Source organism: Primulina huaijiensis, chromosome 14, assembly GCF_012295235.1.
Source record: "Primulina huaijiensis isolate GDHJ02 chromosome 14, ASM1229523v2, whole genome shotgun sequence".
Classification (NCBI taxonomy): domain Eukaryota; kingdom Viridiplantae; phylum Streptophyta; class Magnoliopsida; order Lamiales; family Gesneriaceae; genus Primulina; species Primulina huaijiensis.
In genome coordinates this window covers 2,631,263-2,658,424 of record NC_133319.1, presented here as the reverse complement: position 1 = coordinate 2,658,424, position 27,162 = coordinate 2,631,263, and the positions used below count along the sequence as shown (strand labels likewise).

Below are 27,162 nucleotides of genomic sequence, written 5' to 3'. Positions count from 1 at the left end.
TGCTCAGTGGATGGGCATTTGACCTGATACCTCCACGACATACATGCAATGCATATCATATATCATTGTTTAGATATCTGTGGTATATATTGTGGTTGCTTCAGACTGAGCTTTGCTCACCCCAGATGGGTCTGTTGTTGTCTTTGTATGTGGACAATGACAGGTACTCCAGGATATCAGGAGACCGGAGATGGTACTTCTGGAGGGAGTCACAGTTTGAGTTGAGGTTTCGTGGTCTTTCCCAGTATATATGTTATGTATCTATATATACCGGGGTACGTCCCGAGGATATGATTTGTTGTTGTATGAGTTGTTTTAATTATGTGTGGGCATGTTTTATGATGTGAGATGAAATACTATTTTTAGTATTCAAATAGCATATTTTGGGCTCATTGTGAAGAAATTTTAAACTCGTTTTCCGCTGTGATTAATTAACCCTAATCAAATTGTGTTGTAATAACGATTAGGAGCTAAGGGCCCCACAACCTTACAGTAAATGGATTCCAGCTCTGCGAGAAGGTACAAAGCCATTGTCCAGTCAAAGGACAATAATGGACGTTGCATCAGAGCATTAAAGACAAAACGCTCCAGAAAGACAGTCAAAAATCGAAGCACAAAGTCCAAGGAGCCGATTCAAATGCAACGGATACAATAATTGAGTCTCACTGTACGATCAGCTTTTCCCGTCTATATAAAGAGAAGATCAGTGAAGACTCAAGGCAAGAGAGACACATACGAGAGTGAAAAGAATTTAGAAGAAAAACAGTAAAGGGCACGCTCAGTTGCATATCAGCTTTCAGAAGCACTTAAAGCCCAGAGATCATTCTTCACCGTTGTATCAGCTTAGTTTATAAGCCATTTTCCCTCAGTGTGTGAGAACATTCTTGTTCAGTTCTCACACACACACTCACTCTCAAATCCACTCAAAAACCGTCTTGCACAAAGACGTAAAACTTGTGTGTTTAGTATTTGACACATAGACGTTAAAGAAGTATTGGCTGGAAGGTGCTGCCTTCAGTCGTAGCTAGGAGTTCAGTTTAGGCAGTAGTGTAAGTCCTAGCTGAGTGGGTTTGTACAAGCGTTGTATAAATCAAAGTCTTCTAGTGGAACCTACCCGTGGTGGTAGAAGGGGTGACGTAGGAGCAGTTGAAGTCTCCGAACATCCATAAACATATCTTGTGTATTTAACTGATTAATTGCTGTTTTAAAATTGTTTCGATCAGTTAGCGCATTCGTCAGTTCAGTTGTCACCATAACTGAACTGAAGAATGCAAAAACTATTCTGTCTTTCTTCGGTTATTCAGTTTACATAAGTTAAAATGTTTTCTAATAACAGTCTTTTTCACGAAAGATTACTTCGAGTTTCTTCCGCTTGGTTTTAAACCAAACTCGATTTAATTCATCGGTGTTAATATTCTTAAAACACGAGCTATTGCAGCTCATTGGAGAATACATTGTTCGAAATGCCTTCGAAGACACTAGCACACTCGATCCTTCACATGAGAAATTCTCAAAAGAGACCAACTCATTAATTATACATAGTATAGTGATTTTAATTATGTAAATAATTATTTGCTAAATAATAATATTAAGATCAATTACGAAACATATATTTGTGATGTAGCCAAAAATATATATTACTCGATTAAAGAATATCTAAATGACAGAGCTACACTTGATAGTTCAAATGACGAATTTCGCGGGATATTACAGGAAGCACAAAGTAAAGTGAGTGATGTCGAGTGTTTGATCAAAAAATTACGACGCTCAAATAAATAATTGCTCTATAAAAGTAGAGATGTCAATGGGGCGGGTATGGCTAAACCCAAGACCCGCCCCATGAAGAAAACTTGGACTCATTACCCGCCCCACCCCGGTTAAATATTCTTCGGACCCACCCCACCCCGAAAACGAAATGGGACCGGGTAGACCCGCGAGACCCGAATTTTTTTCAAATGAAAACAATAATCTTCTTATCACATGAATGAATTATGAAACAAACAATCCTCTAAATACAACACAATAGAAAACTAATTCATGTTTTCGACCACACTTAATAATAACAAACAAATTATTTTCACGACATAATGAATCACATAAAAAAAAAAGAGTTACTAGCTCTCCAATAAAAAGTCTTGACATCCTCAAAAATAAGTCATAACAGAACTTAAACAGATCAATGTAAAATCAGCGAGTAAGCAATCTTTCAGACACATTATTCAGGATCATCATCCTCTTCATCAAGAATGGTGGGACAAGTTGGTAAATTACTTGAAGAATTACTTACAAAATTAAAGAGAGAAAGTACATTGAAAAAATAAAACTGTAATTTAAAACCGTAAAAAATGTAATTTAAAGAGATAAAGTATAGTAACAAAATTAAAATGAAAGTACAATGACAAAATAAAAATATGATTTATTTACCTTCCATGTCACCTCACAACCATCTTCGCGAGCACATCAATTTATATCTACATATATGGGGCGGGTATGGGTTGGGCATTATAGGACCCATGACCCGCCCCACACCCAGATAGGTCTCAAAAATTGGACCCAAGACCCGTCCCATGACCCATTTAGTATGCCCAAACCCGCCCCAGATGGGGTGGGTCCATTGCGGGTTTGGGTAAAACCCGGACCCATTGACATCCCTGTATAAAAGTTTCAAATAACTAGAACATTTGACTAGTAACGAGAGAGTGTACATAGAAATGTGAGTGTGTTCGTTGTTTATAGATTTCTGGCGAGTTTTACCGGACAAATTGAATTTATGTAATTTGATATAAGATCTCAACAAGAAATTCAATAAAGACTGAACTAAATATTTCATAAAAATATAAAATTCAGGCTTGGAATATATATGAAAAAATAACATTAAAACAACACAATCATTTAATTTAAGTATCTTCACATGAAAAATATTTTGAATCAATCGTACTTACAAATTACAATACCACGTATCCTACGAAAGTTGATAAAAAAAAAAAATTATTTTGAAATATGCCTGGATGAATAATTCAAGGTTTAGTGAAGAGAATTCCAAAGCTTTAACCAAATAAATTATAAAATTAATTAAATGTATAAAGTAAAATTTGAATGTATAAATGGAAGTAATATAAGCACGCATGGTAATTATTGATTAGCAAAGCGAAAATGGAGGACGTAAAATAGAAGGAAAAACAGTGCCAATAAAAGTTTTACATTGCAATAGACACTCTATCATTCGTCGGAGGAATTTTTCTATATTTAAGGAAGAGTTTCAACACCAATCTCATTTTCGACAAAGCATATCGTATGTGAGTTTCTGTTTAGTTTTTGTATCAGATATAACGTGGAGGGGGTATCGAGCCCCCACAGTAAATAGAAGAATCAATTTACAAAGATAATAAATAGTTGGAAATAAATTACGAAGTTGGAGCAGGAATTGTGGGTGGAGCCCGGAGAACTTGCTGTAGTAAGCGTGCAGCGAGTCGTTGAGTGATTCCACCAACCAAACGCCCTCCCAATCTTCGTGCTCCTGGTTCTAGCAGAACCTGGTTCGATAAAAAAAGCTTCTTGGGTCAGCTCATACGAGCGAACGCAAAATACTATTTTTCTTCCACTATGGATTGAAATGGGGCTAACTAATAATATGGTACACTATGGATCATAATCCACCTTTCCCCTTTTACATCAATCACTATGCTTCAAACTTCTCTTTGCTTGGGATTGTGGTTCATAATAAACAGAGATAGTCAAATATATCGATGATATTTATGCTAGGTGAGAATATGATAGAGATCTACCAGGGGCTACTGCATTCTGGTCATTTGGTTTCACCAAAAAATTAAGAACTAAAATATATGTCATGAACTGATTTAAAGTCTAAATATAAAGTAGCAGGACATACCCTGGAGTTAATTTGCAATAACAAAGCACCTAATCTATATTGTTTCAAATTTGATGCCTAACGCAAAGATCATGGCATATAAAATTATCACTTTGCGATGATGATTTGATCCTTATGGAAACTGATAATCACTTGGCTGATTTGTTTAGAGGGACATGGGTTAGTTCCAGAAATCGATATATTTGTGCAGTGTTCTAAATGACGATCGAGGCGGCCGCCTAGGCCTAGGCGGTAGGCGGCTCTCGACCGCCTCGTCTACGCATGAGGCGGCTGTTTTAGGCAGCCCAAGCTATACGGCGGTGGGCAGGCGGTCGAGGTGGGTGGAAGCAGCGAGCAGGCAGGCCAGGTGAAACAGTCAACATTTTTAAGTTGTAGTTAAAAAATTTTAAAAACCTAGTAAAGTTTTAAAACTCAAAACCCTAGTTATTTAAATTTCACCCCACTTTTTTTTTTAACTTTTGTTTTCATTCCTTCTCACTATAAACCACTAAGGCTACCACACATACTGTCTGCCGCCGCCGGCCGCCAGCAACAAGAAGCTTTGGTTAAACATTGTATATTTATTATTTAACATATTTTTTCATAATATTTTCAGATTTTGTGATTTCAAAAATCAAATTTGTTTTTTTTCCCCTATTATTATTGATTTATCATTGAAGATTAATGGCGGAAAACGATAAACAACCAGAGTTGGAATTTTAGTCTAGTACTTGTTCTAATGATGGATTGAAACTTTGAAATTTAAACTTATTTTTTTGGTAGAAGTAACTATATTACTTTGTTAGCATAATAACATTAATATTATGATGAATATTTATTAATTATCTTGTTAGTTTGCATTTATATATTTATTTGCACATTATCTACATAATATTATATTGTATGAAACTTCTTTATGCTTAAACATTATTTAATTAAACATCTTACATAAAAATGATGACTATTTGTGATTATATTACATGATTATATATGATTATCAATAAAAATTACTTAAAATAATTCAAGACGGTTTTGTGATTATATTGCATGATTATATATGATTATCATATACAAACTCAAGTTTGAGGAGGTGTGTTAAGAGTTTTTTATCATTCAAGTTAGTCAGAGCATAACTATTTTAATTACCTCTCACGGTAGATTAACAATACAATGAATATTATTCGCACACCAATCTTAGCAATGACTGCAAATGTAATGTTACCCGGACTTCAGGGAGGTATTGCAGTTTTTGTAAAGTAAACTTAAAGAAGATGAGGAATTCTAACCTGAATTATGGGCTGCAAAATACTGGGATCAAAGTTATTTGAGGATTGTAGAAGTGCCCATATTCTGAATACCTGTGCCCTAAGCTCCAGCATACTTTCCTGTTCGGCAATGTTCATTGCAAATGAACTGGTTGCATTAGCATTATAGATAAGAGACCGAACAAGATCAGGCATAGAGTTGTATGATTCAAGCGCTGAACCCAGCACAACAGCTTCAGTAGCTCGAACAGTTTCTTTAATTACCAAAACCCTCAGGTCTTCACCATCAGCACCCAACAATAGTTTGAGAACAGGTTGTAGAGCATCTTTGGCAGAAAAATCTCGGTCTTTCTTCCCTTGAACCAGCAAGTTTTCAAGTCTATTCCACCTGTCATAAACAATTAAAGCAAGCTTCTAATTCTGCCAATGACTCGGGAGAATCGCACTTACACTAACCAGAACTAAACAATTTAGACTACACATGCCTGAATCTCCCATCCTTGAAAAGCAGCTCAATAAGTGCATCTCTCAGATATGGATTAGGATCTGTAAGAAGCCTTTTAGCAAAATACGGATATGACGCAGCCAGCACCTTGAAATTAGGGTCAGCATATAGAGCTAAACCTTCTAGAACAGTGAGAGACCTCAAAATCAACGCATAATAAGCTGGCACTGCAAAAATAAATCAAGTAAAAATAGCAATCAGAAATGCAGATAAAGGCGTGATACCTGGTCGTAACATTTGAATTATGTAATAAACAACCTAGCACCAAAACTCTTTAGCTAACATAAATTGCTAGACATATTTCCAATTTACAACAACTGAGAAAAAAGAACTGATTTTCATACAATATTTATTACAATGACACCTGCTACAGATTGTATATGCAGTACAGACAAGTGGCAAGAATAATGTCGTATAAAAATATGGCCCCTTTATACATAGTGGCTAGAACTTTGCTAGTCTGGAATTCATACTTTTCGCTTCGAGGTAAGGACTTATCAGAAGATTTATGCTCGAGGCTATCAAATGAAGGTCTACCCATAACACAACCCACAGTTGAGCATAAAAAGGAACCTAGCCTATACAAAAACTTCATTCAACTCATCATCTCAGAATTATGAATTTTTGGATGCAATGGTTTCAGTCCATCAGCAGCCGTATTCAGACACCAAATTGCTATTTGAGTTCTATCAGGAATCTAAACGAAGTACATTGGACAGTTAATTTTCAGTGGCTTTGTGGATTCTTCTTGCTGCAATAAAGAACAATGTTTTTTTCTTTGAGCCGATTTTCAGTAATATTAATCCACATTTAAAATATAAACCAAATCATCCTTTTTCACCGAAATAACATTCTCAGGTATCGTTTATCAGCCAGGATACAGCGACTAAGACAGTTTTCTACATCGTTCTCCTCTATTTTCCTAAATTCCTTCTTACAATCGACTTTTGAACAAATACATACCCTAAAATTTCTTCACCCTCTGCGTGAAGTAGGACAATATTCTCACATAGACTTGACCTATCAAATGCAGTCAATATAGATGATTTCAAGAAAAGTAAACCCTTACCGTTGAACGGGTATTGATACAAGACAGCACCCAAACCATCCACAATGGTCTTGAAATTGAGCTCGCTTACAGTTGAATTTAGAGCATCATCAAAGAAGTTCCTTAGAGCTGGTACAATAGGAGATACATCTACATCAGGGGACAAAAAGTCCAAAACATAATAATCACGTGCCATAGCTTCATAGTCTCGATTAACCATGTGCACAACATGACCAATTATCGCAGATCTTGCTTGTTCAGGAGTCTCACTCATCATTCCAAAATCAAGAAAAGCAAGCTTCCCATCAGGTGTCGCTAAGAGATTCCCTGGATGAGGATCAGCGTGGAAATAGCCATACTCAAGCAGCTGTCTAAGACTGCATTGAATCCCAGTGTTTACCAGATCCAGAACTTTGAGCCCCTGCCTCTCTATGGCATCTTGCTCATTTAGTTTGACCCCTTCAACCCACTCCATAGTTAGCACCTTTCCACTCGTGTAGTCCCAGAAAATATCTGGAACAAGAACATCTTCTTTGTTGGCATACAACTTTTTAAATCTCCTTGCATTTTGACCCTCCTGCATAGACCTGTCAAAATTAACATTCAAACCTACTAGCTTTCTAGTTCATGCAACTAAATGAAGGGCAAAGAGCGTGTCCTAGTAGACACCACATGCAATATTACGACAAACTTGGATGAGCTTCAGTGAAATAGAATAATCTAGAAAACTAACCTGTACATAATTGAGTTCTTGGTAAACTCTTCTAGCGAATTCGTCTATAAGAGCCACGACATCACTTGAAATTATATCAACGTACTTATTTATAAGAAAACCTAAACCTCGTAGCAGGTAAAAATCTAGCCCTATTGCTTCTTCAATACCAGGTCTTTGCACCTTCACAGCGACAATCTGCCCAGAGAACCTCAGTTGTGCCTTGTAAACTTGGCCTAGACTGGCAGCCGCAATTGGAGATGCAGATATTGATGAGTAAATAGAATCAAGCGGACGTCCCAACTCTTTCTCAATACAAGAAAAAGCTTCCGAATCTGGAAATGTGGGTAATGCATCCTACTCCAACAACAACAAGAAGAAAATCACAACATCATTTAATCAACTTAGCATCAGGTAACGCTAAGTTATATCGAACTAATTATAGTTACTGAGACCGCAATTTGAAAATATGATGGCTCAAAGTTGCACCGTTGATGCTTGAAGAAATAGACAGGTTTGGGTTTTAAAATGAAGGATCACACTGCAAGACTTGAAGGCAAAAAGGGCAGTTTGCGAAAGCTAATTTCACGTTGATTTACTTTAATGCTTATTTTTATCCTTAAAAATCAATCGGTGTGCTTGAACTTCACTATCATTATTTCAAGGATTTTGTCTGAAACTAAATAAAGTGGTGAAAATAATTATTTAGATAAAGATAAAGTTGACTGGATCACTGGAAAATGTATATGATTATAAAACATATTATAAGATACACATTATATTGAATATCTTTCTAGTTCATGCAACTCTGCCCACTTTTGAAATAGAAAGCTTCATTGATGCCACCAGTAACAAATAAATTTTGTTTTCACAAACTCCAAGAAAACATAGAACCAAGACCATTCTTAAAAAAGCAGCGAAAATAAACCTCAAGCAGAGATCACCGCTCTTGAGATTTCCTGTCTGTTGATTTAAGGTAATAACAGATATCAAATCAAATATTAATTGCAAATTATATTTCACTCTATATCAGTAATACAAGTTCTATGATTTACTCACTAAACGGGGTGGTACAAAAGATACTAAAACTGTGGTTAAGAAAAAAGTTTTTCATCTCAATAAAGAAAAAGGATATCACTCAAAGTACAATAGCAGCTTGATCCTTAGACATGAAGTAGTCTTTTTTATTGAATCAGATCATAATTCTGATAAACAGTAGGATACGATAAACAATTAAAAGTTCAAATAGTTCTCTCAGTCATATTTTTAAGTAAATAACAAGCAAAAGCAGATGTTTGCAACTTTCAATCCGCATTTCTTACTCCAGTAATAAACAAATTATTGGCATCTTCCATCTCACTGATGAAAGACAATCATGATCGACGCATCCTCACTTGAAAAGAACACCAGTTGTGTGTTATAATCTGATTTGTCAATACCCATATAAAATATCGATAAACCAAGATTAACTGTAAATGGAATACAGGGTACCTGCAACTGAGAAAGCTCCTCGAGATATATAGGCGGGCACAAATCCGGTCTCGTGGACAATCCCTGGCCAATTTTGACAAAAGTAGGTCCCAATCTAGTGAAGGTCTTTCTGAGCTCAATAGCTCGCAATCTTTGGTTCCTATCAAGCCCGCCGTTGACTCGGTCCAGCCACAGATTTAGAGCGAATGCACCCACTCCGGCGAAAATCTCCACCGTCCTTCCCACCAACTTGATTGGTCGGGAGCCATATATACGGGTCAAGTTTTCTGGGCTGTAGACAGAAGCATCAACGGCACGGGCCATTGCCCTGGCTTCTGCTTGCATATCATCAGCTCGGTCTCTGGCAAGAGCTCTGGACGTGGAGTCATCATCTCTCACACGCAGGACAATAGAAGCGGCATTCTCCCCGCCTCCGCCTCTGAGGGAAGGCACGGGCTTCGACTTCTCCACCAGCGCCGCTCTGAGCGGTCTGGCCTTCCATTTTAGTGTCCTGTGATTGAGAGTGGTGGCACCGACGCAGCAAGGCACAGTGATCGAGGTGGAATTCATAGGCGCAGGAACGACGACAATTCCTGCTATCTTCAAAATGGTCGTTTCATTCTCTAATATAATAATAATAATAATAATAATAATAATAATAATAATCGATGATATATATAAAAATAATTGCGAAGTTCCCCAGCACGCAACTGAGACCAAAATCAAAATGATACGGAAATTCTTTTCCATTTTTTTTATTTTTTATTAACTTTCAAAGCCTCCATTTTTCATTATAATATACTTTTTCTTGAACAAAAATATTAAGTTAGATAAGAGTAATTTTGGTATTTGAATAAAAACTATAACATCAAATTTTATTAATATAAAAATTACTATTATTATTATACCTAAAAAAGGTCAGGACTAATAAAGCAGCAAAGTTTGCTATTGGAAACGGTTTTGGGTCCGGTTTTCCGATATATAACATAAACATGAATATTATTCATCCAGTTTCAAACAAGAAATTTCAGGCCACTCGATGTTTACCACACCAGACCACATGCCATTTACATATTTTTTTTTATCTATTTTTTTTTTTGCACTTTCCTTTAATTGAAATAAAATTAGTAAAAAATAGAAGGTAAGAATAATAGCTACGCCTTAAGGTTTCTTCTGATATTAGGATTCCTCGAGACATCGAATCAGCGATTAATCAATCACAAGGATAAACAAAGACTGCGTGAAGAAGCTATACTCTCATTCCATCGCACAATCTTTGAAAAATTTCTTGTCCCAGTAACATGGCCAGGACCACATATCCAATGTGCAAAAGCATCCAAAAAAACTCTGGAAACAATCTAATTTAAGACTATGAAATCAAGAAAACGCAAACATATTGGAGCAAGTTGAGCTTTCTCAGGTTTTTCCTTCTTCCAGAAATCTTCAAATCCATAGTTTAATGCTATAGTATATTCGAAAGTTTTTCCTCCAAGGTGTAGACAACATGAATTTTTATTATATATTTGCTTTTCCATCTTGGGCACTTTCATCAAAGTCTCGACTATGCATGCATCTTGAGCAAGAAAGAGTAGCTTTAAGCAGAAGCACCTTGTTTACAATATCTCCGCAAGGAACAAGAGAGAGAAACCCAAAAACCAATCAAAGTACTAATTAGCCTGGAAATCCAAGAAGATATGCAATTTTTGTAGAAGAAGGTCACGTGTTCCATACAGAGGCTTGCTGCATATGATCCAATCCTTCTCAAGACCTCCCACTTTGCCACTATTCAGCATCTCATCATGAAAAGCAGAAACGATTAGATAAATTGAACTTCTCAAAATATCAGCCAATGCATATGCTTTGGCATAAACAGGGCTGCCTCTTATTTTTCCCATGGTACTACCCGTTGACTCTCTTCTCCCTGTGTTCATGGTTGTCCATTTGATTCCAGTAGGACCGATGAGATCATGTTCAGATGGTATGTTGGTCTTTTTCCCAATGAGAGTTTCAACAGCTAACAAACTAGATAGCAATGTTGAGATCACAGCAGTATTGCTACCTGACAGTTGAGCAACACCAAACCTGTCCTCCTTGTGTGATCGTGCAGTTAAGGAGGAAACAATTCGAGCACACCATGAAAAAAGCTGAAAATAGTTGACAACAAATTAGCTTCATTTCCCCCTCAAGGAAGTTGGGAACGATTCTAGACAAATATCACATTAAACAATTACCAGTTCTCCCTTTTGTTCCCAATGAAATTCGAAATTATGCAACACCACCAAACAAATAGTATGTTTACTTTATTTGTTTTTCAAAATGTTACAAAAGTACTTTGTCAAGTTTCATTATTCAATTTTTGACAACCATAAGAAGAAAAATAATGCTTCATGATTACCGCAACAAGCTGCAAGTTATAAAGTATTTCTTTGTAGTCTTCTCCGACTAAACTTACTATTTCAGCAACACCAAACCTTCCAGAGAGAGACTAAAATTTCCTCAATTTAAATGTGAAACTCAAATTTTGCTATGATATGCCCACACACTGTATGAAGTTAGTAGAATAATTTATGCAGTAACCCATGCCACTATTGAATGTGTAAATATGAGGGTATCAATATTAATGCACTCATCAGAAGTGTTTCAATCAAAATGAGAAGTGTTGGATGGGGGGACCAATTAATGATCCAATCAAGTCCAAAGGAACTAACTATCTAAATGTATAGGTATATCAATCTTTATGCTTAGAAATGTCGATCAGGTTTCATGGATGCTGAATAATGAACTCTTTCAGAGTTACTAAACATAGCGCAGTATGAAGGTATAAATGCCGGTTTTCATCACATGTTTTTGTGTATGGTAGGTTTGATTAAGTTGGATGGGATATTTTATCGGCTTAATACTTCATTTGGTGTGACCGATGCAGCCCAAAATTTTTTGTATGTGCTTGTAAACAATGGATAAATGCATAGGGTTATCTCCAATGTACTCCTCCCACATCTCACCTGCCTCCACTGTTGACTGCACTGTTCCTCAAACCAACCTCTATCTTTTACCCCTTAGTCCTCCACCCATTCACACTTGGAAGCTTGTTGATGTGAAACAATATCACTTGTGATGAAACATGAAAGGGGGCAGAGGAATAAGAGGGAAGAGAGACTAGGAGAAACGGAGAGCGAGGTGGTAAAATGAAGGACTGACATTGGGGAAGGGAAGCAAAAGACGGGCAGATAAGTTAAAAATGGCTGGCAAAGGACAAGTGCTGCAGCTGCAGGGTTAGAGAGTGAGGACGGAGGGAAAGGAGAAGGGGTGGAGAAAGTAGAGTAGCTTGGAGTTAGCAGTTGTGTAGCGAGAAGGTGAAGCAAAGATGATGAGAAAAAATGAAAGGAGGAGGCAAAATTGTCACTCCAATGTTATACAAGTTAATTATCCTATCTTCAATCAGATGTATAAAATATGTTACCGATGAGAAAAAATGAAAGGAGGAGGCAAAATTGTCACTCCAATGTTATACAAGTTAATTATCCTATCTTCAATCAGATGTACAAAATATGTCACCAATTATGGCCTATGATTTTTTATCTACCGAAAATCTAATTATCTATCACTCAATAAAAATCACTCCAATATACCACCAGCCACTACAAGCAGCCTTTGAGTTCATTTTTTTTTTTTTTTTTGATAGAGCAGCCTTTGAGTTTTTTATTCTACTAAAACCAGCTACATTAGTCAGAAGCTCAGTTTTGCTTCATAACTCTCAAATTTCAGAGTGCTCAAGGCTGAATGTTCTACTAGACGTGCAAGAGTGGATATTTAGAATATATAGCACAAAACAGCAAACTCCAAATAAATGAAAAATATGATCTGATCATGCATCTTCAACATTAGCAAACAATATGTTCCTAGATAAGTTGATGATCCTATCATTCAGAATTTAGATAATGATATTTTTACTCGTTGGGCATGATCAAGAAACATTAATAATATACCTGGGAGTCATAAAATGATTCTGAAAGTCTCAAAACCACAAGCTGGTTGGTTGGCGAAGTTAACTGATAAGACAACTGCAACGAGTTACCAACTGATGAGCTCTCTAGACCTTCAGCAAGTTCTTTAGTGAAGTTTTCCAAAGGCCCCAGGCATGAAGCTATAATTCTTTTATAAGTTTCACCGGTTTCCTCAAAGAATGCAGCTAGGCGCCATGTATCAACATTACTCTCACACAACATACAGAGATCGAGATAAGCAAGATATTGCAAAAGAGACTTTGGCGTGCTTTCCTCAAGTGACGTTAGAAGCTGGTCACTTGGATTTGTTTCTGCTGCGGCTGATCCTTTTGGAGGAGCAAATACAAACCTCTTTGTATGAAGCACCTGTAGAGAAACACTATGGTTAACAGGCTAAGTAATCAGAAAGGTCAAATTAGAAGTATGGAAGGATTTTTGTCTAAAAAAGAAAAGCACTGAAGGATTTATAAAGGTACAAACTACAAACAGTACAAAAAAACAGAAGCAATAGCAACAAGCTAGTTGGTGGAGAAACCTGGTGTAGGTGGTCACTTAATTCCCAACAAAAAATCACTAGAAAATTTCCAAAATAGAATATAATCTGTTCAACAACAAACTTTCTCCCTGAGGCTTGGCTTCTGTACTCAGCAGGCAGGAAAAATGCAAGTGAACCAGATATTAAGTAACCAGTAGTTGAAAACCTTAAAGCTCGTCCCACAGCTAGAGGAAGCCCCATCTTAAAGCTAAAGAAAGGAGGGCGCTGCAGACACAAGAAGATGGATCAGCAAATTCATTAAACTAAACAATAGTTCCCAATCTATGGAAATTTATATCATATGTCCGAGGAAATATCTAATCAATGCTACAGAATGTTCAGGATAGTCAAACCTAGGAGTTAGATGTTATAATATGATTAATAAATTGATAGCAGATAATGGATATGGCTTTCTTTTATGTTTCGGAGTAGGAATAGACCCATAGTCTTAGGAAAAGTAATCGAGTGGAGCAGACAACATTTATCAATTCGCTAATTTAACAATGTCAGACAAATTCATTTCTCTTCGAATCTCTTTCATCTAATACTCAGTTCTGTCTAACGCATATAACAAGCCACTGTTTTATCAACCTTCTGCTTAAGATTGGTAAACTGACCAAAAATACAAAGAAATGCTTGGAGATAACGAAACAGCGGATACCTGAATAATCGGGAAGCGCAAAACCCACCGTTGCTTATAAACATAATGCAACGCATAGAACAGGCCCATCATAAAACCCCGAAACCCCAAATTTCCAACTAACCCAGCTCTCTTGGTCTTAGAATTAGAAACTAACTGTATGTGATAAACATCGCAACCCCAGCAGATGAAAATAGCAAACAATGCCCCAGCAACCGCGAACACGCTCACGAACAAAGTAAAGCTCAACCAAACTCTCACCTTCTTCCTCGATTCCGAAGAATTTTGACCGCCGGGAACAAAAATAAGGCGGAGCAAGGCAAGAGAAACATCGATAGGAGAAGCTACGGGAAGGAGATGAGGAGAGGAAAGAAAAAAGATAGAGATGGAACAAAGGAGTAGGGAAAAGTGGATAGCAAGGAAAGAAAGCAATGATAGAAAAGTGGGAGTAAAAGGTTTCTCTGTGAAGGGGGAAAGGAAAACGGTCTTGAAGATGAAGAATACGCAAGTAGATTGGAGGAATTGCCAGATTAAAAAGCTTAAGAAGCGATCTTTGATTATGGTGATACGGGTATCTCCTCCACCAGCGCCGCCGCCGTCCTTATCTTTGAACAGCGTTCGTTGTATGGCGGCGGAGATTGGCATTCTGGCGAGGGTTCGAAGTGCGACAGCGCGTGTTTCTCCGCCAGGTAATGGAGTTTTTAGGGGTTTTGCAAATTCAAGCTCTACTTCTCAACGATGAAGTCAGGCTGATTTCAAATTTCCTTTTTCGTGTCTTCGAATATGAAGATTGATGATTTTTCAGTAAAATAATTAAATGTTAAAAGTATCTATAATTAATTAATTAATTAATCAATCGGCTCTATAATAGATGTTGTGCTCTTGAAATATAATATTTATATTATTAAAGTATAATTTAAGATATTTTAAATTTCATAATAAATATTAACTATCACTTGTAGATATTCTCCTTGTAAAAATATAGAATATTTTTGTATAAGAAGCTTGATGTATAATCTTTCAAAAACATAATAAATAATTTTCAAAGAAATTTAAAAAATTGCAAATTTGGTTTTTTCGTCATCGTTTTTTTGCCATTTTAATTAGTCGTGTCATATGATTTCATTTTATTTTGTTAATTTTATAATTTTTGTAATTTTAATTATTTTTCTGTGTGATATTGATGTAGCGTTAACATGACGATGATGTGTCCACGTTCAAATAACATTATTATAGTTAAATCAAAGGCATTCGATACATGAAATGATTCATCTGCGATCCGAAGATATCCTCCCACTTATTAGTTGCAAATTGAATCATTTGAACCAGCCATACCGCTTGAGCAAAGCATAGAGAACGATAGAAGAAGAGATGCATAAACAAAACCAGTGACAAGCACATGGTATACCAGCTACTTGTGATGATACTATTTTCCCAGTTTTGCCTCGTATTCCACCGCCGATCCTGCAATTTAAGTCGTGTAATTCGATTAGACTGGAGGATATATAAATGGGATATCAGTTTTCTATCTTAGAGTAGGCGAGAAAACTTGCCTTCCTACTTCTTCTAAAGCCGGTAGTGCTGAATCTTGTAGTTCTTGTTCTTGTTCTGGTTTCAGTCCTGGTTTATGTTCATGTTCATGTTCGGGTTCGGGTTCGGGTTCGGGTGGTGTTGGTGTTTTGAATTCTTGGTGCTTTGGTTTGCTTTCTTCACCAGGGATGGCTAAATTCTTGGCCTACAGAATTGTTCCATAATTAGTTCACGGGGGAGTATATCTATGACTATAATAAAGAATGACTATAGCTTAGTGAAATGTACCAGATTCCGAAACTGGAGATTGTAGAACATGTCGATGTATCGCTGTTTAGCCTGTTTCTTCTCTTTATGCAACTGCCTCCAGAATCCATAGGTTAATCCCATGTTCAGAACTTTGTTTGCATAGATCTTCCATGTGTAGCTGCAAGAGAAAAACGGGTGAAACAACGTCCAACAGGTATCGTTAGCGTAAAACCTTTAATACCATGTCTTAAACTAAGCATACCATTCTTCTATACGTTTAAGGCCACCTCGAGATATCATATTCCAATACTCGTTATCTCCATTACATTTCTCGAAAAAATCGGCAATCTTGTTCATTGATTCTTCACCGTTGTTAGGATCGATATGGAATCCAGAAATCCCATCCACTATAATCTCCGCTGGACCTCCTTGATTTGTGGCAAAAGTAGGCAATCCACAGTTCATTGCTTCGATAACAGTTAGGCCAAAAGCTTCATAAAGTGCAGGCTGAACAAATGCACCTTTAGTGTCAGCGATGCACCGGTAAAGCTCGCCGTTACGGTATCTGTCAGTTTGTGCTGCTATCCATCTTATTTGCCCTTTGAGTTGGTATCTCTCAATCAAATCATGCATTTTCTTGATTTCAGCCATTTCTTCCCTATCTTTTGATTTGGATGGATCAAGGAATCCTCCAACAATAACAAGGTTCACTAAATTTCTTACCCTTATGTTCTTCCCATACCATTCTGTCAATCCGGTAATATTTTTCACTATATCGAGCCTTGCCATTGAAAAGATAACGGGTTTCTTTCGATCTTCTAGGAAACCACTGCCCAAAGAAAAATATCAGTTTTGAATTTGTACCTCACATACTTGTTCCATTTTATTTCATTGATGGACTTACATATGCTCTTCATTATCCTCCTTGCTGTAAAGTAACTGGCCGATGGCAGACTGAAATTTTGTGAATCTCTTCTCTTTCTCCACGAATGGAAAGTAAACAGATTGATCTGCCCCAGGGGACGCGATATTGAACTTGGGATCAAATATATTGATGCCAGAAACTACCCTATAAAGCCCTGGCATAGTGAATGCTACATGGCTTTCGTACTGTCCTGCACGTTTCTTGCTGAAAGATCATAAAAAATCATTCAGTTGCCAACTTTCAAGTGTGGAAACAGGCCCCTTTAACTGGTGAGGTAAACCAGTTGAGTAGCGAAAACACCAACCTTCCTGCAATTTCTTGATATGTGCTGGTGATTATAAAATCAGTGGCATTCATTGCTATTAGATCAGCTGTGAACTGGGAAGAAAAATGGTATTTAGAATCAACTTCCTTCCACTTGACATCTGAATCTTCATACTTGGTCTTCTCCAAAGCATGAGCAATTGTTCCCTGGGATCAATACATGCCCATTTGGTTTTTCCTTCGATTGATAATTGAAAATAGAGAAGAAATTGTCCAGAATAAAACCTGTGTGACTCCAAGTTTGTTAGCCACCATAGATGCCACTAAGTTTCCATCTGTGTAGTTCCCAAGTACAAGGTCCGGTGTACCTTCCATTAGCTCTAGAATCTTGGCAGTGGAATCCTAGAGGATCATACGCATGAAGAAAATTGAGAGTTTGTTCATTCGAAAATCAATTTCCATGCCTCGTTCAGTTAGTTACCTGAGCAAACCTCTCCAGATATGGGTATATGTCAAATCGAGAGACCCACGGTCCGAGAACTCCACTCTCGGTCTTAAAAGGCACCCTGAGGATATGAGAATGAGCTGTGTTAACAATAGGCTCTATTTCTTGATTGCATTTGTTCCCTTGAGCATCCGGGATCAGCCGAGTCACCTGTATATTTAAGCAACTACTAATATATTCAAGTTCCTTGATCCATTTTCAAAAATTCTTAATTATTCCCGTACCACAAGAATCTGGGGCTTCACAGTCAAACCTTGCATCTTTATTCTTGATAAGAGTTCTTCCTCCAGAGCTTTTACTTGATCGAGAATGTAAACCACCTGTTCAGTTGTTTGGTGCACCCAAAACTTAACTATCAATTGTGCAATTTTTCAGGTGTAAGATTTTGTAACAAAACTGTAATATTTGTTAGGAAGCAACAACTGCATACTCTATCCTAGCAGTTGATATGTGACATAACAATCAAAACAAGATACTTGGGCTGCTGTATAGTTTCAAAGATTTAAGTTTACTGTAAACGTGTCGATTATATACTTCTTATCTCTCAAAGCTACTCACCTGGCCTCCAGTATCAGGCAAACCGAGGACATCCGCTTGTCCAAAGTATCCATGAATAGAGAAGATAACGATGTTGTAAATAACTGGAAGTCTGCTAAAAAATGCTTCCATGTTCATGGGATCGGGTGCTTGAAGTATCTCAGAAAGTATCCTCATTGTTTGTCCAACTCTTTCTGCACTATCACCCCATCCTTTCTCAAATCCCCATTCTTTGAGCCTGCATTACTCAATGTAATTTATTTTACACACCAAGATGGATTCTAAAATATTTCTTTTATTTCATGAAGGGGTCAAAACTTTTTACTTTTGCTCAAGATTTTGGTAAGGCGTGTCCTTCGGTAAGGCCGAGATATGAACTTCTGCTATTACCAATGCTGCTTGAAGCTTTGATGCAGTATTAAGAGTCTCGTTGATCATTAGTTTCTGCGAGAATCATCAAATTAATCGAACGTCACAATTCTTGGAAGGACTTGTCCATTTGGGTACTTACCTCTCCACTATGATAAAGAGTGAGCAAGTAGTCAACCAAAGGCATTGCACTCTCATAATTTCCCCTTAGCATCGATGTCATGAACTTCGAGACATAGCTAAGTCCATTTCCGATAGAATTCGAGAGGACTAGGCTTGGGGTAGAAGCACCGAACACCCCAAAATCTACTTCCAAAGCATTTCCATCATTTGACCTGCGACAAATTAGCAGAACCAAAGCCTCGGTTTGATCACTATCGTTCATCAAGATATATCCATCAAAGAAATACACTCATCCTTTTTGTGATTTGAACTCACCATTTCTCGTCAAACACCATTTCTTTGAACTTCAAGTAATCTGTGGAAGTTATTTTGTCCACAGATAAATTATCGGCGTGCACCTTGACGTACTCCCACACACCTGGTTGATGCCGGATTGCAAGGGCAACATAAGGTGGCACAATTGCAGCTTCCTGCAGATAAAGCTCTTGTCACTAGAATGTAATCCAAACTAACATATATAATGGTACTTTGATATACAAAATGTACATATGCTGCCTCATGAGACAATCTCAACTGAAAAAAATAAAGGTAAAAATGGCATATTTGCGGATATCTACTTGAAATGCATCTGATCCACAACCTGCATCTATACAAGTATTGTGTTGAAATGGCATGTGCTGCACAAGAATAGTTTGCACCCGATGCTATCGAACTCGAAGAGAATGCAATTACCTGTGTGGAGTTAATGATGTCACCAAGTGCACCTTCCCAAAGTTGTGATCTTTCAACCTTGTCCTCAATAGTTTGCTCTATCTCATCCTTCAAATGCTGGAACTTCATCAGCCTTTTTCCATTTTCACTGAACCTTCACATTTTGTTATCATATTTACAGGTTAAAGCAATAATTAATAGAAAAAAGCAAGAAAAAAAAAATCGTCATGTAACAACATATTATGTCCATCACTCGATTAATCATTTTTTACGTTCTGGTCAAGATTAAAGTACTTGGAAAAGCATGTCTTCGTGTGGTATCGACTTTGTCTCAATGCATCTGCCAACGCATCCGCGGCTATAGACGAAGTCATTATAAGATGATCAAGAGATGAAAGTATATAATGTTTTTTTGTGGGATTGTTCAGTTTGATAAAGAAATGGGATTCACTAGTTTATATAATTTGCAAATAGACACGAACATGGAATATTTTGAGAGTGTAACAGCCAAGGAAAGGATGAGAAAAAGAACATTCTTTGAGGAAGATAATGAGAAGAGATACTAAATTTAGATGAAGAAAGGAATTCAACAACGTTTTTCAAGATTTCTCGTGTTTTTAAAAAGTTGAAGCTGAGGCAAAGTATTCTTGTGTCGTGTGAAATTTTACATGAAAACATATTCTTTTCTTTAATGTTTGATTCCTCTGTTATCATGGTCCAAACGTTGTTAGGATCGAACTGATAACTGGGATAATTGGATATAGTAAACTTGACGTGTTACCTTTAAAATTTCTTATCGTGTTTTCAATTAATTTACATAAATTGTTATGCGTACGTGAGAAATTTATATAATACCAAAAATTTAATTACGACAATTTTTCCGAACTCGTACTGATTATTTTACATCATACTAAAAATATTATTCGTTAACATCCCTTTGAAATATCATTTTTATTAGTAGATCTAATTTGAGATAATCTCACAGAGGTCTTTTTTCGTGAGACCGATCAACCAGATCCATATTTAAAATGAAAACTAATATTTTTAACATAAAATGTAATATTTTTTAAATAATCATGTCGAGTTAGAGATTCATTTTTCACAAAAATGATCTGTGATACGGTCTTCTTTTCTTTCTATCATAATTCAATCCAAATCTCTTGAGTTGCTCTAATCTGAAACTTCAATGAAATCAGAATAGTTCCCTTCGTTGGTATACTTATCGATTAGGATTATATTAAATCGAGTTCAAATAGTTTGTGTTGATTCATGTCAAAGAGGAACAATTGAAATTGAATAGAAAATGCCATCAAAATTTTTACTACTGGTTCCGGCAAACGAATAATCACGAGACATTATCTTTCCTAAAGATACTTGATAGTGTATCCAATCCCGAAATTAGTTTATGTGAATTTCTATTTAGTACATCTAGCGTGAGCTTTAATTTAATTCAATTTTCTAATTAGCGATCAGTTTATAAGGGACTTGTGATTGTCTATATATAAACTCTGCATGTACACGTGTGTATGTGTACACATATATTTGCAAAATTTATATTTGCATTAGTTAGATTTTTATATAAATTGCGAAAGAGGTTAATGTTATAATTAATATTTACTAAGGGGGTAACATGAGAGTTATAAATTTGTTTTGAGGTAAATTGATAATTACTTAAATAACAAAGGGATTACAAAATGAATAAGGGTAATATTGGTAATTACATACGTATATATATCTATACTGTATATAGAGGTTGATGTTTTTAGTGGTCTGACTTTGTGACACCAATTAATTTTTACGAATCCATTTAGATAAGTAATGTTTTCATATAATTTACTCATAACTACAATATTTAATTCATTTTAAAAATTCATAAATTCACATATTATCTCAACAAATTGTATATTTAATATAATTTCATTATCTTCATCTAAATAATAATAAAAAATTATAGCAAAATATTATGAATCATCACGTTCTATTATTAATCATGATCATGATTTATATACGTAACAGTCATTATTTTACACACACGTTGAGATTTATATATTAAGTTGTAATATTTTATTGATATGATCAAATTCCATTAAAATAATATTACTATTGTACTCTTAATTAATTAATTAATAATTTAAAAAATGAGAATTATTTATTTAGTGAAAATTTGTGAAAGCAACTTTTATATATTAATTGCGACATGGGGCTTATTCCCAAACCTGGTCCAATTCAATCAAGAGCCGGTCCACGGTGCTAGTTGGGCTCACTCTCTTTCCCGCCATCATTTTCCTTTTTCGCGCCATTGTCCACAAAACAAATGGAACATCAGCGTACAGCATTTTTAACTCTCTTTCACCAAAAAAATTATTTGTCTCATTCAACGATGCCAACTGTCGCCAGTCGCTTCACAACGCCGGTGGAAGATCATTTACCTGAGAAAGGAAGCGGGGCCACGCCTCGTAAACGCCGATTGAGATCCGATTCGAATTCCGATGCGGACAGCGTAACATCATCTAGAAGGAAGACTCCTAAATCACCTGAATTATGCGATGCGGCCAGCTCTAACAGTCCTCAGAATGAGAATGTGAGCTCGATAAACTTACATTAGGTTCATACCGTTCTTATACATAATACGTTTGTTTGATTTAATTGTCAGTATTGATTAAACACAATTTGACTCATTTTAGCATCGGAATCGCAGTTGATCGCTATGTTTTATATATANCTAATAATTGTATTTGTTGCTATAAGTTAGTGTTGTTAACTGAAGCTGGTGGTTAGATGTTCGTGCGAATTGATTTCTTCCATGAATCATTATGTCATGTTGGTTTTACTTTATAACGTGGAGCGAAAAATCGTGAATTTTTGTTACCCTTGCAATTTTATTATATCGTTCGTTTATTAATAATAGTATTACTTTACTTAGTAATCTATCATATTATTTGACCCAGGTATCTGAAAAGTTACCAATATTGCCTGTGAGAAAGAGATTAATTGATAATGTTACTGTAAGGCCAATTTGGAATCCAGCAGGCAAGTTATCTTCATGCCATGTAGATATAGTCGATATGTTATTAGCTTAATTAATTTGGTGTTAGTCAATTTTTTTAATGATGATTGATATATTAGTAGATGTGGAGCAAGTGAGGGTGATAAAGGAGGCACTGCACGTATCTGCTGCTCCAAAAAGTGCTGTGTGCCGTGAAAATGAGCTAAACACGATTTTAGATTTCTGCAAGAAATGTGTGAAGCAAGAAAAGCCTGGGAGTATGTATATTTCTGGATGCCCTGGAACTGGAAAGTCTTTATCCATAGAGCTTCTTAGAGAGATCCTTGTTAATTGGGCAAATGAGGTTCCCATCCTGAGCACTTGTTAAATTGTTTACAATTAAGTCCACGTTCTCTTTCCCTGTTCACCTTTTCTGTGTATCTGAGGCAAATTCCCTTGTTTCTTCCTAAATCAGGAACAAATGCAACCTCCAGATATTTTGTCCATGAATTGCATGTTTCTTGCACAGACGACTGAAATTTTCAGCAAGGTGCACCAATTCTTTAGATTATTTTATCTCTAGCTGATTAATATTAAATTTCCTAACATTCTTATTGTCCTACAGATTCTCGGAAAACATTACTCGCAGAAGGAGCGTAACTGTTCTAAGTTGCCTCTACAGCTTCTTCATGACCTGTATTCCAAAAAGGATGCACTGGATGTGAAGATGATGTAAGAATCAGAGATTAACATTCTCATGTCTAAGTTTGATGAGTTCCCATGTTTATCCAGAAAATTGTTTGGCTGCTCAGTAAATGTTTAGTGTGCTCGAGTGTTAAAGAATTTCTAATTATGAATATCGTCTAAGCATTAATGTTTCATTGATTTTTTGCTAATTATGAATCATGATCGACAGATTAGTGATTGTTGATGAATTGGATTATTTGATTGCCAAAGACAGAGTTGTGCTTCAAGATCTTTTCATGCTAACAACAATGCCATTTTCCAGATGTATTTTGATAGGTATGTGGGCGATACTCAAAACAATTAACATGTTATAATCAGCATCTTTTAACTGGTTTGCTTTTTTTTTTTGTTCTTTTACAGGCATCGCAAATGCTATTGATTTAGCTGACAGGTTTATGCCAAAACTTCAATGTTTGAATTGTGAGTGTTATCTTTTAATCTGGTTATATTCCAAAAGCTTGAGATTCATTTTGATGCTGGAGGTTGTTCCAGAAAATAGAAGAGTAGATACTCTGTTCGAATTTGTCTATAACTTTGGAATCTATTGGCTCTGAAGACCCATTTTCTTTATTTCCAAATTACCAGAGAAGAAATCTTTTTCTACTTGCATTTGAAAGCTATATTGATCCCAATGGCTTTAATTGTTCTTCCAATTCCTCTGACTTAGGGGTTTCTCTTGAGTAATGGGTTCAAGAATTAAAATTTCTTTTGTTGCTCCAACTTTTACCTTTATCCTTTGAAGCACATGCTCCTTTCAAGTTTAAGCATCTATTAAATTTTGGTTACCTTTGTCATTGTCAGAAGACAGAAGATACTCAGTCCAACTGTCTAATGCTCAACTTAGTTGTCCTTTCTCTTTTATCCGAGTAGATGTTGTTAGAAAGTTGACATGATTCTGTCAGCTTGTCTCCTGGTGGAAACGCATTGACACGTGGATCTTCTTTCTCTCTGCTAGGCAAACCTGTGGTAATAACATTTCGCGCCTATTCCAAGGATCAGATCATTATGATTCTTGAAGACAGATTGAGGGTAAGCCTTTTTAACTTATTACGTCTAGAGAGAGAGAGAGAGAGTTTATTTTTGATCGAGTCTTCTATAAAGTGTTCAATAGGAAAAATTTCATGCTGCCACTCAACTCCAACATTAGATCATGTATAGAAGATGTAGTCTCATGTTGTTTAGTGGATGAAGGCATATTTTTGCAACATAAGACCACCAAAACACTGAAGTTGAGTTAAGGACTTTCTGCACTTCATATTTGGAAAATACTATGTTAATTATGAAACAAATCCAGTTAGCTTATATCAAAGGAGAAAGCAAAGGAAATGGAAAAAAAAATGTCATTTTGGCAAATAAGGATGCATTTATATTTGATAGCATTTTAATCTGGCTGCAATTTCAACAGGCACTTCCTTGTACCGTCTTCCAGCCACAAGCCGTGGAACTCTGTGCTGGGGTATGTTTCATCCTTAATGCCCTTTGGATAATAACGAGTGTTATACAGGCTATTTGGCAAATCTAAGCATGTCGCTATTATTTTTCTCATTCTTTTATTTTAAATTTACTGGAAGATTCACGTGTCACTTGAGGGTCAAGAGATTGCTAAATTTCCTGTGATTGTGTTGCTGCAGAGAGTTGCTGCAGCATCTGGAGATATGAGGAAGGCTCTTTCTATTTGCAGGTTGGCATTTGATTTCTACATTCACCAATTTTTAATTCCCCTTATTTTTTGCTTTATTTAATTCTCAGTACGAAGCAGTATCACAAATCTGCAACAGTATAAAAATACTGCATTGGACAAGACAATGAATTATTTTTGAAGTTGCTAATACCTTTGTTGTTCATGAATTACTGCATTATTTTCATGTGTCTGTTATAGGAGTGCAATTGGGATGCTAGAAGCTGAGATAAGAGACTCCATCAACAAGAGTTTGTCATCAACTGGAAACAATGACGATCAACTGATGTCTGCTGATTTCGATTGGTTGACTACTCGAGAAAATAATCTGGTAAACATTGTATAGCGATTGCATATTTTAAGTTTCCTTTGCTGCAGGACAAAGCCCAATACAGCCTTTCTGAGGATAATTTCTTGAAAATTTTTCCTTTGTATTATGTTCCATTGTTGAGTCTTCCATGACCTAAGCAAGTCATTTTTTTCTAGAATCACTTGTAGTTGTGTAACAAAAAGTAATTTTCCTGTGAAAGACATGCTTTCATATCTATGATAATATCTTCTTGTTGATATCCTCTCACAGAAAGTTATCCCAAATACCCAATTTAATCGATTTATATCACTTAAGTGCCTTCGAAAAATTCCATTACAATTTTAGTCTTTTCATCATCAAATTAAGTAGTCTCCTAGAGTAAACAACGGGCTTATAAAATAATTAGGTGTTGGACTGTTGGTAGTTATGAACTTGTAACCAACCTTAAACTATGGCAGCACCCGTAGCTTGCCCATTCTCTAACTGAGAAATGTGAGTATAACGACCGTGTGCTTCTTTCAAAGTTCACATAAATCCAATAATTAGTGGTGCGTATTAGTTAATTTTTTCTGTTTGTACGCTTGTGCAAATATTTCAAGAGGATAAATAGATGAGTCAAGGGTGCTTACGGTGAAGTAACTTCACTCGCGGATCATTGGTACGGGTTTGAATCACCTTTTGGAGTGAATTGAGAAATCAGTCTACATCCTCCAGTATGTTTTTAAAAACCAATGTTTCTAATCGCCTAGCAAATTTATACCACTCACAGTCACTCCACTGCAAAGGAAAATCCCACCGGCTCCATTGAGTATTTGTAGCTTGCACGGTGCCCCAGTAGCTTTTAATATAATTTATTTGCTGTCCTCACTTTTAGCCACAGCCTACAGGCAATCCATTTTCTCTTATGGTTTGATTTTGTTATAGGTGAGGATAGACCATGTTGCTTCTGCATTATCAAAAACATATAAATCACCTGCAGTAGACACCATTCAATCCCTACCACAACATCAACAGGTAAGCTTTACTGAGAAGACATCTCTCCATAAAAACTCTTTTCAGCTGTAAAGTTATCTTATGCCTTGACATGAAATATACATAGCGGCCTGTAAATTTTTCATTGCCTATGTATATGTTTTCTACTAAATATTGAATGGCTACTTCGGCAGCTCATACTATGCTCCCTTGTGAAACTTTTCCGAGCAGGGAAGAAGGATACAACTGTTGGTGAGGTGTGGTTTCTAAAATTAGGGCAATATAAGAAATTTACATGGCATCGTTTAATGAAAGTCTCTATACTATGCTGCAGCTGAACAAATGTTACAGGGATGTATGCAAATCAACCTCAATCCCACCGTTGGGCATTATAGAACTATCAAGTATGTGTAGAGTGTTGGATGATCAGGTAAAACTACTCGTACAATATGAGAATATCTACAGACATATATTATTGAACATCAACATTATTGTATTCCGTAGAAAATCCATGGAAGATTGCATGAGCTTACGAGCACGAAATCAATTTTCAGGGAATAATCAAACTAGGACAATCACGAGAAGATAACAAAAGACGAGTAGCATTAACGGTAGATCAAACAGACATCGCTTTTGCTTTGCAGGTTAGTTGTGCCTGATATCTTTGAATCGAAATATTATTGCTATGGATAAGCTGTTATTTGAAAACATAATCTAATTATCAATGACATAACAAAACCCATCAATTTCATATTTGTAGCTTGTACTAAGAGCTTCATTATTTTTGTTTTTGTTTTTTTTTTAAATAGAAGCTTCAGTATTTTTACCCATGAAACTTTTTTTCAGTTTATTTTGTTTCGAGACATTGTATTGTGCTTGACATATACTGAAAACCAAAGGAGTTTGAAATGAAAACGAAATCCTTCAGCGAAACAGTTGCTTTTCCATGAGGTTCGTGTGCCTTTATCGAGGACAATAACATCTTTTGTTGTAATTGTGCTAATTATGGAACAGGGAATTCGTTTCTTTCGCAACTGTCTGCAGTAGTTCAAGAATCATGATTCTTTGGAGGTTATCGGGTGGCTAATTCTTTGCCTGAGATCAAATGTGCAGAGATAAAGTTAGTAAACTGGACTATCTACTTGTATATGTTCATTTATGCCGCATTTGTCAGGTTGGTCGCATTTTTAGACTTTTGCATATATATAT

At 36.2% G+C, this 27,162-nt stretch overlaps 4 protein-coding genes across 6 annotated transcripts; 1 reads left to right on the top strand and 3 right to left on the bottom strand.

The window, feature by feature from the left end:
* Window positions 1-3,168: 3,168 nt before the first annotated feature.
* On the bottom strand, window positions 3,169-9,505 carry LOC140957253 (protein ACTIVITY OF BC1 COMPLEX KINASE 3, chloroplastic-like). The gene is made up of 6 exons (XM_073414402.1): window positions 8,890-9,505; window positions 7,420-7,755; window positions 6,708-7,263; window positions 5,619-5,805; window positions 5,155-5,521; window positions 3,169-3,533 (listed from the first exon to the last, which is right to left on the bottom strand). Exons 1-6 carry the CDS (start codon window positions 9,436-9,438, stop codon window positions 3,405-3,407), a joined length of 2,124 nt encoding a protein of 707 aa, XP_073270503.1. The 5' UTR covers window positions 9,439-9,505; the 3' UTR covers window positions 3,169-3,404.
* A 590-nt stretch (window positions 9,506-10,095) lies between these two features.
* On the bottom strand, window positions 10,096-14,836 carry LOC140957337 (uncharacterized). Its single transcript, XM_073414541.1, has 4 exons — window positions 14,069-14,836; window positions 13,408-13,632; window positions 12,855-13,238; window positions 10,096-11,012 (listed from the first exon to the last, which is right to left on the bottom strand). Exons 1-4 carry the CDS (start codon window positions 14,690-14,692, stop codon window positions 10,536-10,538), a joined length of 1,710 nt encoding a protein of 569 aa, XP_073270642.1. The 5' UTR covers window positions 14,693-14,836; the 3' UTR covers window positions 10,096-10,535.
* Window positions 14,837-15,262: 426 nt separating this feature from the next.
* Window positions 15,263-19,734, bottom strand: LOC140956680 (sucrose synthase 5-like). The gene is made up of 15 exons (XM_073413528.1): window positions 19,555-19,734; window positions 19,282-19,414; window positions 18,865-19,019; window positions 18,569-18,761; window positions 18,383-18,501; window positions 18,079-18,295; window positions 17,745-17,840; window positions 17,497-17,670; window positions 17,301-17,417; window positions 17,056-17,222; window positions 16,731-16,955; window positions 16,089-16,655; window positions 15,866-16,004; window positions 15,601-15,782; window positions 15,263-15,511 (listed from the first exon to the last, which is right to left on the bottom strand). Exons 1-15 carry the CDS (start codon window positions 19,632-19,634, stop codon window positions 15,364-15,366), a joined length of 2,712 nt encoding a protein of 903 aa, XP_073269629.1. The 5' UTR covers window positions 19,635-19,734; the 3' UTR covers window positions 15,263-15,363.
* Window positions 19,735-21,582: 1,848 nt separating this feature from the next.
* Window positions 21,583-27,149, top strand: LOC140957448 (cell division control protein 6 homolog B). Of its 3 annotated transcripts, none has more exons than XR_012171636.1 (16): window positions 21,583-21,841; window positions 22,209-22,290; window positions 22,390-22,610; window positions 22,722-22,796; window positions 22,872-22,978; window positions 23,163-23,269; window positions 23,354-23,413; window positions 23,949-24,022; window positions 24,399-24,449; window positions 24,625-24,674; window positions 24,873-25,002; window positions 25,906-25,995; window positions 26,148-26,210; window positions 26,288-26,357; window positions 26,508-26,597; window positions 26,968-27,149. XR_012171636.1 is itself a non-coding variant. In XM_073414718.1 (16 exons), exons 1-16 carry the CDS (start codon window positions 21,641-21,643, stop codon window positions 26,998-27,000), a joined length of 1,530 nt encoding a protein of 509 aa, XP_073270819.1. In that variant the 5' UTR covers window positions 21,583-21,640; the 3' UTR covers window positions 27,001-27,149. The 3 variants fall into 3 exon arrangements, 1 of the variants encoding a protein (XP_073270819.1); XR_012171637.1 differs by having other exon boundaries at window positions 26,185-26,210; window positions 26,288-26,383; window positions 26,968-27,013; XM_073414718.1 differs by having other exon boundaries at window positions 26,288-26,383.
* Window positions 27,150-27,162: the final 13 nt, after the last annotated feature.